At 37.8% G+C, this 15,718-nt stretch overlaps 1 protein-coding gene across 3 annotated transcripts in view; it reads left to right on the forward strand.

The window, feature by feature from the left end:
* The window catches only part of afap1 (actin filament associated protein 1), a 70,853-nt gene that overhangs the window by 40,928 nt on the left and 14,207 nt on the right, over positions 1-15,718 (forward strand). For all 3 annotated transcript variants that reach the window (XM_056255535.1, XM_056255534.1, XM_056255536.1), the window contains exons 4-8: positions 5,758-5,866; positions 6,007-6,218; positions 6,957-7,136; positions 13,500-13,586; positions 14,293-14,368. In XM_056255535.1, coding sequence (XP_056111510.1) covers positions 5,758-5,866; positions 6,007-6,218; positions 6,957-7,136; positions 13,500-13,586; positions 14,293-14,368 — 664 coding nt within the window. The remainder of the gene's footprint in view (positions 1-5,757; positions 5,867-6,006; positions 6,219-6,956; positions 7,137-13,499; positions 13,587-14,292; positions 14,369-15,718) is intronic.

The following is a 15,718-nucleotide window of genomic DNA, read 5'->3' on the forward strand; positions in this document are numbered from 1 at the left end:
TCAAAGACAACACTGCCATATATCATTAAACATTAGATTCTGTCATGGACTAGGTAAGTCCATGGTACACTTTTTTCAGTCATCGACTTACAGTACATCCTGCCATTTGTAGCTGTGCAGAGAGAGTATGTGTAAGAGAATATGGGGAAACCATAACAGACTCCACTGGGACAATGATGACTTCCATCTGTGTTGATGTTGGCTTCTGCTCCTCCCCACCAGCATCCCCCAGCCTCCAAATCTGCACCCCAACAATGTCACACTAATGAACACAGACACAGACAAACTCATTATCTGTCTGCACTTTGTAACCCAAAGGGGAGTCTGTTATTAAAGAACCTCCCCTTCATTTTAGGCCATTTTTAGCTTCCTGTTTTCCCTTTATCTCTCGTTCTCACAGTGAATCTCCCAAAGTTAATGACAATAGTCCATCATAGCAGGACAATCAGGTACTTTTGCATTGATGTTTTCTCTTTCTAGGCCCACAATGCAAACGATGGACGTCCTAAGATTCAGTTGTGCTAAAGCGAAGGGCTCTACTGTACCCCCTCCCTTTTAAGGAGGGTTAACCGCAGTCTGGAATGCAATGACCTAATCCCTCATTGTGTCATGGACAAAAGGAGGAAAATGAATTATGATTCATGCACTACAATGCATTTTGTCCGTTGCCATGGAAATAGCAATACAGATGGTGATTTTTACCCTTCCGAACATCTTTTATAGGTTACAGCAAGTGACAGTTTATATAGTCATTTCATTCGGGAAAATGAGCTTTCAGTTATTCAACTGCTTTTTGTATGGGACTGCTGGAAAGTTTCTTTGAAGAACCAGTCGAGAATGAAAAGATTCTCCAAAACACATGGAAAACCATTTGTAGGGACACAAACCTCCCAACTCTACTGCGTGAATGTGTGTGTAAGTGAGATTGAGTTGTTGTGCATGAATACTGCTCAAGTGTGTGCATGAATACACTGCATTTCAAGGCAACCAAAAGAGGAAATATGAAGGTTAAAATATTGAATTATTGATTGAGTGCATTTCCCTGACTAGCCTGCACTGCAGTCCCAATACAATAGACCCAGACTGGCCCAGATGTCTGTTACTACTCAGACTTATCACAAACCGCACAATATCGCTATACACTATGTTGTAAGGTGAAATGGTCTGGAAAGGGAGTGTGAAGTTTGGAGCTCTTTTTTGAAATGTAGGTCAAGTATGTATCTTTATACATAAGCACAGACTTATTGATGGACTAGATGTTGCATGAATGGGTGGAAGTGCATTTTTTTTTGTTCTTCTAGGTACAGATATCCTTCATACAGATTTCCAGCTCAGACCAGAGGTGGAACTATGCCTAAAAATACTTGGGCGGCTTTGGTACGGAACGCTGCTTCAGCAAGGCTCTTCATACTGCAGTTTTTGCCTGGAATTCTGTCCTCCCTCCGGGCTTAGATGCCCCGATGAACCGAAACCATAACAGGCAGTAACACAGCCGTCTTCTTTGTTTAGTTGAGCAGTTTATGGCTTGATGGGACGGAAGGAACTGATAAATAGCACTTCTGTATTTGGGAAACTTTTAGACTGGAAATGACAACCAAAAAGAAAAACGCTCCTTGCCCATTTGGTTTTCCATATTTCATTGAATTTCCCCCACTTTTCTACAATGTACTGTACTGTTCAAAAGTTTGAGGTCAGTAAGATTTTTTAAATGTTTTTGAAAGAATTCTCTTATGCTCACCAAGGCTGCATTTATTTGAAAAAGTATTTTAAGAAAGAAGTTAATTGTGAAATATTATTACAATTTAAATGATCTTTTTTCTTTTTAATATATTTTAAAATATAATTTATTTCTGTTATGGCAAAGCTACATTTTCAGCATCATTACTGCAGTCTTCTGTGTCAGAAATCATTCTAATATGATTTGTTGCTCAAGAAACATTTCTTATCAAAGTTGAAAAAAGTTGTGCTGCTTAATGTTTTTATATCACAATATTTGTGTCACAGTGTGACACCATGATACGTTTTTTTTGTATTCTTTGATGAATAGAAAGTTCAAAACAAATACAAAGTTCTTTCATGAAACTCAAGATGGTGCAGGCTAATAGGTCCTTAACTCAACGTGCTTGCAATCACGTCTTTCTTTATAGGGCGCAGCTGATTGGTTCCTGCTGTATCAGTAGCCAATGAAAAACATGCTCAACTTTCAAAAAATACTTGATTAGCATCTGCCTTAGTAGTGCTAATGAGTGCTTGATCTGCAGCAGCAGCGATAACAGCAGCAGCAGCATAGCAGATCTATTCTGCCAAGACCAAATCAACATTGTCATATGCCAAACACTTCAAGAGTTATAACAAAACACTGTTTACTTGAGATAATCTTTTGGAACATGTCTTTACTGTCACTTTTGATCAAATTAATGCACCCTTGCTTAATAAAAGTATTAATTTTATTAAATAAACATATTGACCCTTAACTTTGGAATGGTACTGTAAAATACAGGGTGTTTCTGCAGCATTATTAAAAGTAGGTCAGGGAAAACACAAGAAAGATCAGAGCAGAAAAGCAGAAGAAGAAAGGAGCAGCTAGGTCTTGGACATGCATGTCTGCAGATGTACATTTACAGACAGTATGTACACTATTAACCACCCACACAGATGATGACCTTATGGGGATTTTACATGTTCTGGTCTTCATTATATTTAAAGCCAAGTTGTAATGACTAGCACTGAGATAAAGTATCCTCCTCTACCTCAGACGTCAAACACACCCTTCTCAAATGTGCCAGGAGGTCACACTAAAACATTACAGTTTCTATTGTAGTTTTGATTACACATGTGAACGAAAACCCTAAGGAACCAAAGTAAATACTGAGTTCATCCCAACACACAATCAATTTGACAGTTTTTTTGTTATATACTGTAATATACTTTAGGGAGAAATTAGCAAATTAAGGCCATGCTGAAAAATGTCTTTCTGGCTGACATAAATAGCCTAAAAAGCATTAACCTATGCTGTTTATTGGGAATATCTGAACGTAGAAGGTCTTGCAGTTACTTCCTAAAATGAAATCGAAGTAAAGCACTCAGCAGCACCAATGAAAGCTTGAGAAAACATCTTTTGTACTGTTCTTTCCCGTCTGTTTTAACTTTCCTTATACAGTCTATTTCCATGAGCAGTCCTTTTGCAGTGTTTGTAATGTAAATAGTTGTTCATGTTCTACTATATTGAGGTTACCATGGTGATAAAGTGTGCCAGGTGGCAACTGTGAACATTGGGCCTTTGGTCTCTTAAAATGTGTTGTAATTCCCCCCACCTGAAAAGCACTGGAAAATAGCAGTGCTTTCTGTTAACTAAAATGAAAGAAAAAGAAATAAAGACAGACTTTCCATGGGTTACAGGGGGAAAAAAGGAAAATGAAAAGCGTTTATATGAGTTTGTCATCAACCATAATTGTTTGCATGCAGCCTGGGAAATGAGGGAGGCTCTGGAGGGCCTGTGTCGTAATGACAACACCAGGTTGTCACATGTGCTGCCAGCTGGGCCCGACCAACCAAGGCCCAAATCAGACAGTCTTAAACACATTGTAACTCACACATGCACGCTCTTTTGCGCTTATATACACACAATCTCCTTTTCTCTCTTTCTTTCTTTTAAACAATCCCTCTCACTCACTAATGAGGTTCTATAGTGTGCTCATTGGTTATAGACACCAGGGGCCTAGTGTAGAAAACTTAGCATAGATTTTATCCTAAAAGTATTCAGATTTTTAATCCCCTACATGCACAGAAACTCTTTAATCATTGTGTCACTTTAATAAGAATGAAAATACATATGCAACATTTTTTTGTATTTAATTTTTTTGATAGTAAAATAGGTAGAGTAGGCGATTTTCGGGGGGAGGCTAGCAATAGCGAGCTAGCTTTGAAAGCATACGATCCCACCCTCCCTTCAGAGCATCTCCAAAGCCACACCTCCTTCAAAACACTTGAACCCGTACAGCAGGGAGCAAACAAACATGTCACGAGAGACGGCGTTAAACTACCTTATGTCTCAAAGCACATAACATTACAATAATAATGAACAAAAAACAACTTAAAGAGCACTGACCTGTACCACCTGACTGATGCAGATTCATTTCGACGTTGATAGTGTTTCCATTGAAATGCATAAATTCGAGTCACAAACCGTATGATGTCACGGGTTTCCATCTCTTTCAAATTACAGTAGTTATGGTGTGAACGCAGCATAAGCTCGTTGTTTTGGTTCAGGAGGAACTGTAAAAGGCGGCTGGTGTTCCGGTTGCGGTTCTCGGTGACTGACGTCTGTCTAACTCTAGCATGAAGCGCGCTGATGACATGTGACGTCTGTGAGAGCAGGGTGCACGGAGGTATGAAAATACATATGTTGACAGGCAGGTAGGACATTGTATCATTGCATTTGGGCCGTATGTAATAATAGAACAAACGTTTTATGGCCCTACTCCTTCCACAGACGATTTACATATAAATACATTTAGACCACTTAACTTTGAAGATGTGAAGAGAGTTTCAACCAGCATAACAAAAAATGTTTCTGGAACAAATCACCTACCATGCCTTTAATTATATTTACGATTTTTCATACAAATCTGCCATCTTGGATGGATTTGTTCACTGACCTCATTGCAGTGCATTATGGTCACTGCAATTTGCCCTAGCAATTTGGCCAAAAGAAAGTATCTTAGAGGGCAGGATAATTATGCCACCTACCTTTTCGTACTGTCTTGGCATCAGGAGCTTGTCTGTGATGATGTAAAAGGCTGCCTGCGTAGACAGCACACTAGATTTTGTAACATATTCTGTATTTCAACAAACTAAATGAGCGATGCGCTGTTAGGTAACACTTTACAATAAGGTCTCTTTGGTAACATTAGTCATTACAGTATTTATTAATCTTCGTTAATGTTAGTTAATAAAAATCCAGCTGTTCATTGTTGGTTCATGTTCATTCACAGTGCATTAACTAATGTTAAAAAATACTACATTTGATTGTAAAAATGTATAAGTAAATGTTGAAATTAACATTATCTAAGCTGAATAAATGCTGTAGAAGTATTGTTCATTCTTAGTTCATGTTAACTAAAGTAGTTAATTAATGAAACCTTATTGTAAAGCGTTACCGGTGTACCTCTATATACTACAGCTGTTTTTGTTTAAACACAGACAGAGAAATTTGGCCAAATGGCTTACATTTAGCAAGGTGCCCACACTTCTATTGGTGCACCTCCCTGAACTCTTTTTTCAGAACTTGCTGGGCAGCCCTATGATTATATCTTGCTGATCTGTAGCTTACTCTGCTTTCTATTTTGCAGCTAGTTTCCTATTTTTGGTTTGTTTGTGTTGTTTGTGTTTCAAAAATTAGCTTCAAACCTTTTCTTTCTTCTACTTATCATGACCAGCTGCTCTTTTACCATAAAGTCTCTCTCTTTTTTTTTTCTCTGACAGTTTTGTTTGTAAACATTCCCTTTTTCCTCTTGGCACAGATTGAAACCGTAGGCCTTTGATTGGTTTATGTCGGCCCCACTATGCAGTCAGAGATCTTTAGTTGACCTCTAAAGATGCACTTCAGATGAGATGGATGATGCCTCAGCAGTTTTGATATTATTAGCTTGGATTCATTGGAACCAGTGAATCTGATTTTTTTTTGTCTTTACATTTAATCCAGGAGGCTGAATGATTGAGCTGACCACTTTCTTTCTCTTTCCTTCTGTCCCAAAGCCTCCAGACAATGGGCCTCCTCCCTTGCCGAGCACCTCTCTTCCTGAAGGTTATTATGAGGAAGCTGTTCCGCTAGGCCCTGGCAAAGCACCAGAGTACATCACCTCTAGTAAGGACAGTTACACTATAAAGGTCACTTTAAAGTTTTAGAACTATGACAGTACTGTAGCTGCATCTGTGACCTAAAAAAGACCAGAATATTTTCGAAATTTCAATAAAGTCTAACCTGAGTCCCAACTTTATTCTCAGATTATGACTCGGACGCCATGAGCAGTTCATATGAGTCATATGATGAGGAGGAGGAGGATGGGAAGGGGCAGAAGATGCGTCACCAGTGGCCATCTGAGGAGGCCTCCATGGACCTGGTGAAAGATGCGCGAATCTGTGCGTTCCTGTTGCGAAAGAAACGTTTTGGACAGTGGACCAAACTGCTCTGTGTCATAAAGGACAACAAACTGTTGGTAAGCACACACACTCACAGATATGAACACTCAGGGGAGTGGGGTAAGATGTGCCACTTGTTTTTACATTTCTTTTCGCCAGAAAAACTCCTAATTATATATCAACCAAAAAATTTTAAATCTTCCATAAAATAGGGCCATAGAAGTAATACTTTTCAAACAAAAGTGGTTAAGTCGTATGACTTAATGTTAGGGTAAAATATCAATTGACAATTTTACTAATGCACAATCCTATTCTAGTCTTATATTGTGACACATTATTCACATTTTCATAAACCAATATTTGGAGGAAAGGCTTACTTTCATTTGATATGTTGATGTGGCTTACCTCAAAGCATCTGGCACACTTTACCCCACAGTTACTATTTTAGGAAAAATACTTAATTTATTAATTAATAAATTAATGTTAATAAAATGAATGTTTAGCCAAACAATTTTTCTACATTGGTAATTCTATTTTTAATCCTGAAAAGGTTTGCTTTTCCATAAAATTAATTTTACATGTCATGTAAAAGGGCACATTGGAAAAGGGTGCCCAAATAGATGTATACATGACAAAAACTATTGAGTTTGCCTGATTATAGAGGTGACATAGTTTACCCGCTTTCCCATGTCATCTATTTCTCAGCGATTCTGTTTAGTTTGACTCCGCTTATGTTGTAGTGGGTAAACAAAATGATTTCAGAGGAAAATGTTTATAACGAAATAGCTTCTCTAATATGTCTCTCTTTCTCTCAGTGCTACAAGTCCTCTAAAGACCAGACTCCACAGATGGAGCTCGTCCTGTCTGGCTGCAGTATCACACACATTCCCAAAGACGGCAAGAAAAAGAAGCATGAACTGAAGATCGTCCATCAGGGAGCTGATGCTCTGGTGCTTGCTGTACAGAGCAAAGAACAGGCCGAAGAGTGGCTAAAGGTAACCAGAGCGTAGTGTTATGTGATTGGACCTGGAGTAGCTTATTAGAAACCAGCTGTCGACCAGCAAGTTTTTTTGGCGAACTGCATGAGTATGCTTGCCTTTTCAGCATAGATGTTAAACAAACAAGTAGTAGCAATCCTCAGGTCCAGCTGTTCAGTGTTTATGTTCAGTTGGGTGTGTGGGGTTAAAAACAGGTTGTTCTCTGCATACTAAATGCAGTGGTATGCATACTATTACTTCTTTGTTCTCGGCCGGCACATCAATCCGCCTACAGTTCTTTCTACTTCTTGTATAAGCCTAACCTCTAAAAAGTGCTTCTTGGTGAAAGTTCAAAGGATTTTAACCTTAACAGCTCTGAAGATTGCACTTGTTGATAACATGTTACTTTGATAGTCTGTTGTATATCTATTTAAAGCTGTTTTCCACCACATCTGTTTTTCACAAACATTAAGAAAAGTGCTAGTGAAAGTCTCTGGGCTCTCGTGTGATGGATCTTTGAGTTTATAACCTGAAAGCAACTTATGCTGCACAAAGATCATCAAAACCAGCTGCAGTCAACAGTCGATTGATGGTAATAGCAGTTCCCTCATCGCTGTCCATCACTCTTCTGGTGGCTCTGTTTATAAAGACATCACTTGTTGCAACCATCCCATTTATAAAGACACAAAAAAGAGATTTTCTGAATCCGTTACCATGTTTCCATGTGGTAACGAGCTTCTGTTTATTGATTTGCGGGCAGGAAAGCACATGCAGTGAGCTGTACAGCACTGTTCAAGTGGGCGTGAACGTCAGACTGTGCAAATATACAGCTCAGGAAAGCAACAACAGCCGTAATTGCTGTTTAGGAAGGGGGCATAGCTCAGCACTGTTTGGTCAGGTGTCGTGTGTACTAAAAACATACGGGAGTAATTGATTTCTGCTTGGAATAAACCGAAACCACCCTAGCTCGGGGGGCTTTGTTGTATTGTATTTCATTCAGACACACACTGTACACCCAACAACTCAAGGGTGCGTAGGTACTCATTCCCAATATGAAAAAGCACATTCCCTCTAACTTCTAGATCATTAATAACCCGGTAAATTATTTATTCCACTGAAACTCTTTTGAATATGCCACTACTTTAAATTCTCCTAGTTCTTCTAATGACTCCCATATAAAACTTTTATTTCTACTTTTAAAATATGAGTACAATTGAAGTGGAGCAAAAGATAATGACTTAACTGACCACACTGTGCATGGCAGAACACAGAAGTGGGGGAGGGTTTGTGGGATCTGTTTGATTAGGAGAAAAGAAAGTTGATCGGCTATTGCAGGGTTCCCATGGGAAATAGAGTAGAATTACAATTTGCTAAGTCTGGAAAAATCATAAAAATCTTAAAAGTCTTGGGAAAGTGATAAAAAAAATACTTCACTAGTATAGTTTATATTTTTTCTAGCTCTAATTGCTAATATATAATATAGCAAATAGAGAATAGCTCTTTCTGAGTGCATTTGCTTTATTTATTTTTTTAAATAAGTCTTGGATTTTTTTCTTGTTGATGTCATTTTTTTCTAAACATTAAATCATTAATTCAATTCAATTAAAATGTATTTGTATTGCACTTTTCACAATAAATATAGATTCAAAGCAGCTTTACAAAAAATGCATGCATCTACATTACAATTATGAGTGATCTCTTATCAGAGATGACTGTGTCCAAGTTATGTATTTCAGAAATGCACACATACACAAATCACACAGTTAACTAATAATGTATTAATTTAAACAATGTATTAATTTAAGGCAGAAACAATGAGCTCATTGAAGTAATGAATACATGTATGTTAACAAATTCGGGTATAGAAAATGTAGCATTGGTGCATGTTGATTCAGAGCTTGCTTCTTCATCTGAAGTCCTCGCAGGAGTTAGAACAGTCTCTTCACAGGTGTTGAGGCATCTGATGTCTTCATAAGAGGCTGGATCCAAACTGTAGCTGACATACTCTCTAGCTACCTCAGGATGGGCATCACAAGTTAAAACATAAAAACAAATGGAAAATAATTAGCATTGCTGCTGTTCATAACCTTAAGCAACGATAATCATGTCCATTTGATCTGATATAACTGGAGTATAAGGTAATGAGATGCATTATGTGAATGCTTGGCTAAAGAGATGCGTCTTTAATCTAGATTTAAACTGGGAGAGTGAGTCTGAGCCCCGAACATTATCAGGAAGGCTATTCCAGAGTTTAGGAGCCAAATGTGAAAACGCTCTCCCTCCTTTAGTGGACTTGATATCCTAGGTTTATTTAGCTCTTCCTGTCATAGTTGTAAAGCACTGCAATTGTTCTTGAGGGGCCATAATTGAGGCCTAATCATAAAACTCTTGTAGAAGGTTGTACATTTACAATTGTATTGCTGATGCCTTCGATTTTCTCAGTGAAGAGATTCATAAAGTCATTTCTACTAAACTGTAATGGAATATTTTGTTCAGGTGATGTCTGTTTATTTGTTAATCTAGCCACTGTACTAAACAAAAACCTTGGATTGTTTCGGTTATTTTCTATTAGTTTGCGTAAATGCTCGGCCCTGGCTGCTTTTAGAGACTTTTTATAATGGGAAGTGCTGTCTTTTCACGTGATTCCTAAAGACCTCTAAAGGAGTTTGTCTCCATTTGTGCTCTAGATTACAAGTTTCTCTCTTGATAGCATGGGTAGTAGCGTTGTACCATGGTACAGTACTTTTCTCTAACCTTTTTTAATCTGATCGGTGCAACAGTTTCTAATGTACTAGAGAAAATGGTGCCTTTACTGCTAGTCATTTCCTCAAGTTCATTTGTGTGTTTGGGTACACTGAGTGAGCAGCTAAGACAGATCAGGCAGGTTATTTGTGAATCTGTCTATAGTGTTTGGGAGAATTGTTCTACCTGGTCGATAACGTGGCACGACATTGCAAATATCAGCGATACGCAGTATGCAAGTTACGGTACGATCACTTTGTGGTAGAATATCTATATCAGTAGGACTGGTTCCATGCGATTTAATTAAATCCAGTGTATGATTAAAACGATGAGTGTGACATTTTGCTTGACCCCAAAGGAGTTTAGTAAATCTGTAAACGCAGCCCCTAACTCATCATTTGTATAGAATGTTAAAATCACCAACAATCAATGCTTTATCGACGTTGACCAATAGGTCTAAGAGAAAATCTGCAAACTCTTTTAGGAAATCAACATTAGACACTAGGCATTAGATCATTAACCCGGTAAATTGTTTATTTCACTGAATCTCCTTTGAATATTCACAAGATGAGAATGAGATGAAGATGAAGATGAGTTTTGCTCTGGCTCAGTTGTAACCAGTTTTTAAAAGTGGAAATAAATGGTTTTATATGGAAGCCATTAGATGGAGTATTAGAAATAGTGGAATATAAGGTGATAAGGAAACTTTTTTTTTTTTTGCCTTTAATGGAATACTTCTTGTCTTTAAACAAAATCGAAGATCATTATAGAAGCCTAAAGGCGTCTGTGGTCAGTTAATGCTTTATCCAGTTTGCTAATGATCTATTTATGGAAAATCTTAGCTTGTTGTTTTCCATGATTCATTTTTTAATTATTTTTTAGTGTTGTATCTTTCCTCTGCACTGTTTTCCTCTTTGTTTCTCTCTCTTCCAGTCTTTATTCAACAAGTTCTCTATTTGATGTAGCTCCTCTGTTCTGATCCTTTGGACAGGCCTGGGGAAATTCCACCTCCTGTCTTTCTTCTTTCCTTCGTTCTTCTTTCTTCTCTCTTTTTTGTCATCTGACTCTCTACTGCCCTGGGCTAGAATGGTAAGAAATGGAGTGTATTTGTTCTCCTGTTAGTTTTTGTGTTATGTATAAATGAACGTGACCACCACTGTATGATGTTGAACATTTTATTCCTCTTGTCACTTCCTGCTTTCTGTTGGGTGTCATTTTACTAGCTACTGAGGTGTGTGTTCGTGTGCTAATTGTTATGAAATTGTTCATTCCTGCCCTTAATTAATGCTTGTCATTAGAGGTCAAACGATAGTGGATTTTGCCGATAACGATAACTAGGTTCTTGGACCGCGATGGCCTATAACCGTTTAATTAACCGATAGTTTTAAAATGGATACTGAATGAAAACAAACATAACACATAAAATAGTGCTGAACTACAATAAAAAAACAGTACCCAACCATGAAAATGTACAACACTTTTTTAAATATAAATATATTAAGTATAACCTGATTATTCGTGTTAGTTCACAGTGCATTAACTAAAGTTAAGAAATACAAATTTGAAATGTAAAAATGTATTGGTAAATGTTAATATTAACAAAGAACAATACTTTAATTAACATTAATTATTGTTACAAATGGACTCTAATTCTAAAGTGTTACCATTTTATATAAATCTAAACAGTCGAAGTTAAAGATGGCCATCGTTAAATATCTACACGAAGGCCATAGCATTGCAATTAGTATGTATACTCTCTTACTTTATTTGCTTGATGAATACCTAATCAAAATAACAAAATATGTATTACAGTGACAATAAAAAAACTGAAATTGGATGCGTTTCTGATTTGTTAACATGTTTCTCTCGGCTGCATGAACATATCATTAAAAGCGACCAGCTGGATATAAACGAATGCAAATAGATGGTAACAATCGTGACTTTAAACATTTGGGTCGCATTTGCATGTGTTTTTGTCACATTGTTGTAACTGCTTGAGGCACTAATGTCAGAGTCTTAATGTTAGAGACGGCAAACATACTGCAGCATCTAGTCAACAAATGAATTACCCTATAATGATATGAAAACATGCAGTGTGAGTGTAGTGTACTGTATACAGTACATACCGTTTTCTAAATCCGCATCTGAAATGTCCTGCTCTATGCAGCGCTCTGTCTCACGTGTCAAAACAAACTCCACGAGACGTCAGTAATAGTTTTTAATTTCGCCTCTAGAGACCGCTCTCGTACTGTAAAACGACAGCAGACCCTTCTCAGCCACTCCAGCAACAGTCGGAAAAACTTGGTATGGGTTTTTGCCAATCCAGCAATCGGTTATCGGTGCCGATTAATCGGCCGACCTCTACTTGGCATAGGCTTTGCTTCTCATCACTATCTAATGTGGCAATTTTGCATTACGACTCAATTGTTTGACCTTTAACTTTGTTTGTTGGATTTTATGCAGTAGTTCTCCTTAACTCTTCATATGAAAATATAAATGCTCATGAGGGCACATTAGCACAGCAAAAAAGTTTTTTTGACTGAGCGTATCCCAGAAACCCACATCTTTGCAGTTAAAGCCAAAGAGTGAGGCCACAGCCTGCAATTTTCCCGTGAGCCCAATTATGTAAGCTGGTTGCCAAACCCCAACGTGCTGCGTCAAGTTACAATGCTCAGAGGAGCTCAACAGAAAGGATATTTGGTTATATTTTGGTCTTTGGCATGGGGGCAGGTTGGGAAGAGGGTGTGAGGGGTGTGTAAAGGTGAGTGCCTCTCTTTGTGATGCTCTCTTTATCCATTTAGTTCACTTGACACCACTGGTTGTGGGTTTTTTGGATGTAACCCCCAGGTAATGTGAGGTCACGCTCTTATGTGGCGGCGAAGAGTCTGTGCAGTCTGGAGATCTCTGGATATCTCATTCACACAGAGCCACTGCACAGCGCATAGACAGCCACGAGAGCAATGACGCATGTAACAGCCTTCCAGCTGCTCTTCCAACTGCATGTGACGCGCAGAATCCATTTGACTGCATGTGCATGGCAGAACGTGGAGGTGGTGGAGAGCATCTGTTTGACTGGAAGCAAAGAAAGTTTTTGATAGACTACTCCAAGGTTCCCATGGGAAATTTGCAATTTTCTAGGCCTGGAAAAAGCATGAAAAATAATAATAAAATCTTACGTTTTGGAAAAGTTGTAAAAACTGCTCTAGTTTCATTTATTTTTTAAATACATATTTATTTTTTCAATAATTCTTGGGAAATTTCTCTAGTTAATGTAATTAGTTTTCTATAGTTTTTAAGTTGTAACTATTAATATAAAATATTTCAGCTAAATTGATCTTTGTGAGTGCAATCTTTAAAATATATATATATATATATATATATTTTATTTGTATCTTTATCCCAGGAAAGTCTTGAAATTCATTGGTTAAAAAAGTGTGGGAACCCTGATAAAAATATAATTTATTGTTTGATGTGTGTGATTGTTCTTATATGATTTTCTTTGAGAAAGTGATCACATGAGAAGATTTCTATACAGTGTATTTCGAGCATCCTCAGCCATATAAATATGGAGAATTGAGGAATATTACATTTCTGCCTGTTGTTTTGCACTTTAACTTTTTGTTCTGTGGTCTCTTTAAGGTGATGAAAGAAGTCTGCTCCAATGGAAATGGAGTGGTGGACTGTGACGGTTCTGGTTCTCCTGTTCACAAAGCAGAGCTGGAAAAGGTGTGGATTCATAATTATATTTATGTAAACTACATTTGTGTGTTTGTGGATTTACTATGCCTGCAGCCTACATGCAGGTATGTGAGACTGTGTGTTGGTTTGCATGCTTGCCAGCCTCACCACACCTCAGTACCCAGCACAGGCGCCTCTTCTCTGTTTTCCTGTACAGTGGCTCTGCTGCCAGGGAATGGAGGGCTATAAAAGCTTCATATGCGTACCTAATTCCATCTTGCCACGGATGTGTGCTGCTGGCAAGGTTAAATAGGTGTGGGAGGAAATGTGATCTTATCATTTTTTAAGAACACATTCTTTAGTATGCAGTATGCTGTGACATTATTTGTGCAGCGTGTGCATGTTGCACTTGTTTATGTGTGTGTGTGTCTTGTTTTTAAGACAGATCTAAGGGGGTTTAATGTCAAACCTCTTAAACTGGCACAGCATGCATGAGCCCAGTCTAATTATTCACACTTAATGCTAAACAGATGCTCTTTGAGTTTTGTTTGGGTAGACTGTAGAGGTTTAATTGTATGGGCTTTAGTATTCCATACACTAGTATGTATTCAATGTGTATGTCTATAAACAAACTATCATTGAATTTAAAATGGAATGCTTTGTTGTTTGTGCTGTTCGGTATCCATTCTCCTGATAAAATGTGTGCTTTCTCTGTAACTGCGAGTGTATCCTTAACTTTACTCTTATTTTGCAGAAGCTGTCCTGCGATCGACCCAGTTCAGATGGAGAGCCCTGCCATGAAAATGGCATCTCAGATGGCAAAGATCTAGGTGAGTCTTCATGTTCAGTCCTTTTGTTAGGGCCATATCATTGGAGTTTCTCTATATAAAGGGAGAGTATCTTGTGTCATACACTTTAAAAAGTGTTAGGAGCTATTTCTACCTGATCTATTTTCTCTATCTATTTGATCTATTAACTCAATCAAACAATCATGATGATGATGTACTGAAAAAATGAATAATAATGAAATAATAATTGAACATTTTCAGCATTGATTTGTCAGTACAACATTTTAAAAGAACATCAATAAAACTGTATCTATTAGTGTTTTGATTCATGAAGTGAACTCTTAAGTCTGACATTTTGTGGTTAAGAAAAAAACGAACATAGCAACAGTACTTTAAAAAAACACTAATAAATATAATCCTATAAAGTGGATGTTTATTTGACTTTATAAAGATTCTATTGTTCGAGCAATGCCAAAGTCAAGGCAAGGAGACCCTTCTTAATCTAATAGGATTATTTATCTAGTATTTACACCACGCAGTCTCGATCTGGGATTGAACTTTTCAGGACATCTGTTTCAGGTCTTTCTTTTTTTCAATTTGAGACTGCTTGCCTCAGACTTGTTGGTGAAGAATTGCCTAATTTAAGAGGATTCCAAGACTTTTGCATCTGCAAACCCATATGATTGATAGTTCAGCATCACAGCCACAAGCCGCAGTAACTGCTATGCTGTTTTCACATGAGTTATGGCAGCTGACCTCTGATAAACCTACAGATAAAGTAACTCCTATAATAATTCCTGTAAAAGTGTGAGTGGGGTTATCTAAAGGATCACAGGTACATAAATTAAGTTAAATCTTTTTTACAACAAAAAATTTAGGGTAGCATTTTTTGGCCGCAGAAACACAAACCAGCTCTAACTGATCTTTTCTTTCTCTGTTTGAAAGCACCGTAAGATATTCTTAAATGACACCAGCAGCCAACTGCTGCACCTCTTTGATGAAAGATGGAAGAAAATTTTAAAGAGCCAGGCAGATTAATCTGGTTCTAGCTGTCGTAATTGCTGAGACGCTGTGAAATCATATTAGCCCGATCGCAGAATTTTCCCTCACGATAAAATAAAGAACTATGTATAGGTCCTTTAAGGGCCAATGGTTGTTGCATCTGTGGCTCTGGGTTTTGCCTCATGCCCGAGGCTGCGGCACAGAGACAGAGAAACTTTAGAGGACTCTGGGTTCAGATGGGCTTAGCATTAATTAAAGGAGTGGCCGACTAAGATGCAATCTTCTGCAGTGGAGTTTGGACCAAATCAGACCTTTTGAAGAGCAAAAGACTCTTTATATATGTTCTGCAGTATGTCCTTGTTTGCTGCTTTTCTAGTAAAGACCTTCTGG

This window comes from Rhinichthys klamathensis, unplaced genomic scaffold, assembly GCF_029890125.1.
Source record: "Rhinichthys klamathensis goyatoka isolate OS25496 unplaced genomic scaffold, OSU_Roscu_1.1 h1tg000121l_1, whole genome shotgun sequence".
In the NCBI taxonomy this organism is placed as follows: domain Eukaryota; kingdom Metazoa; phylum Chordata; class Actinopteri; order Cypriniformes; family Leuciscidae; genus Rhinichthys; species Rhinichthys klamathensis.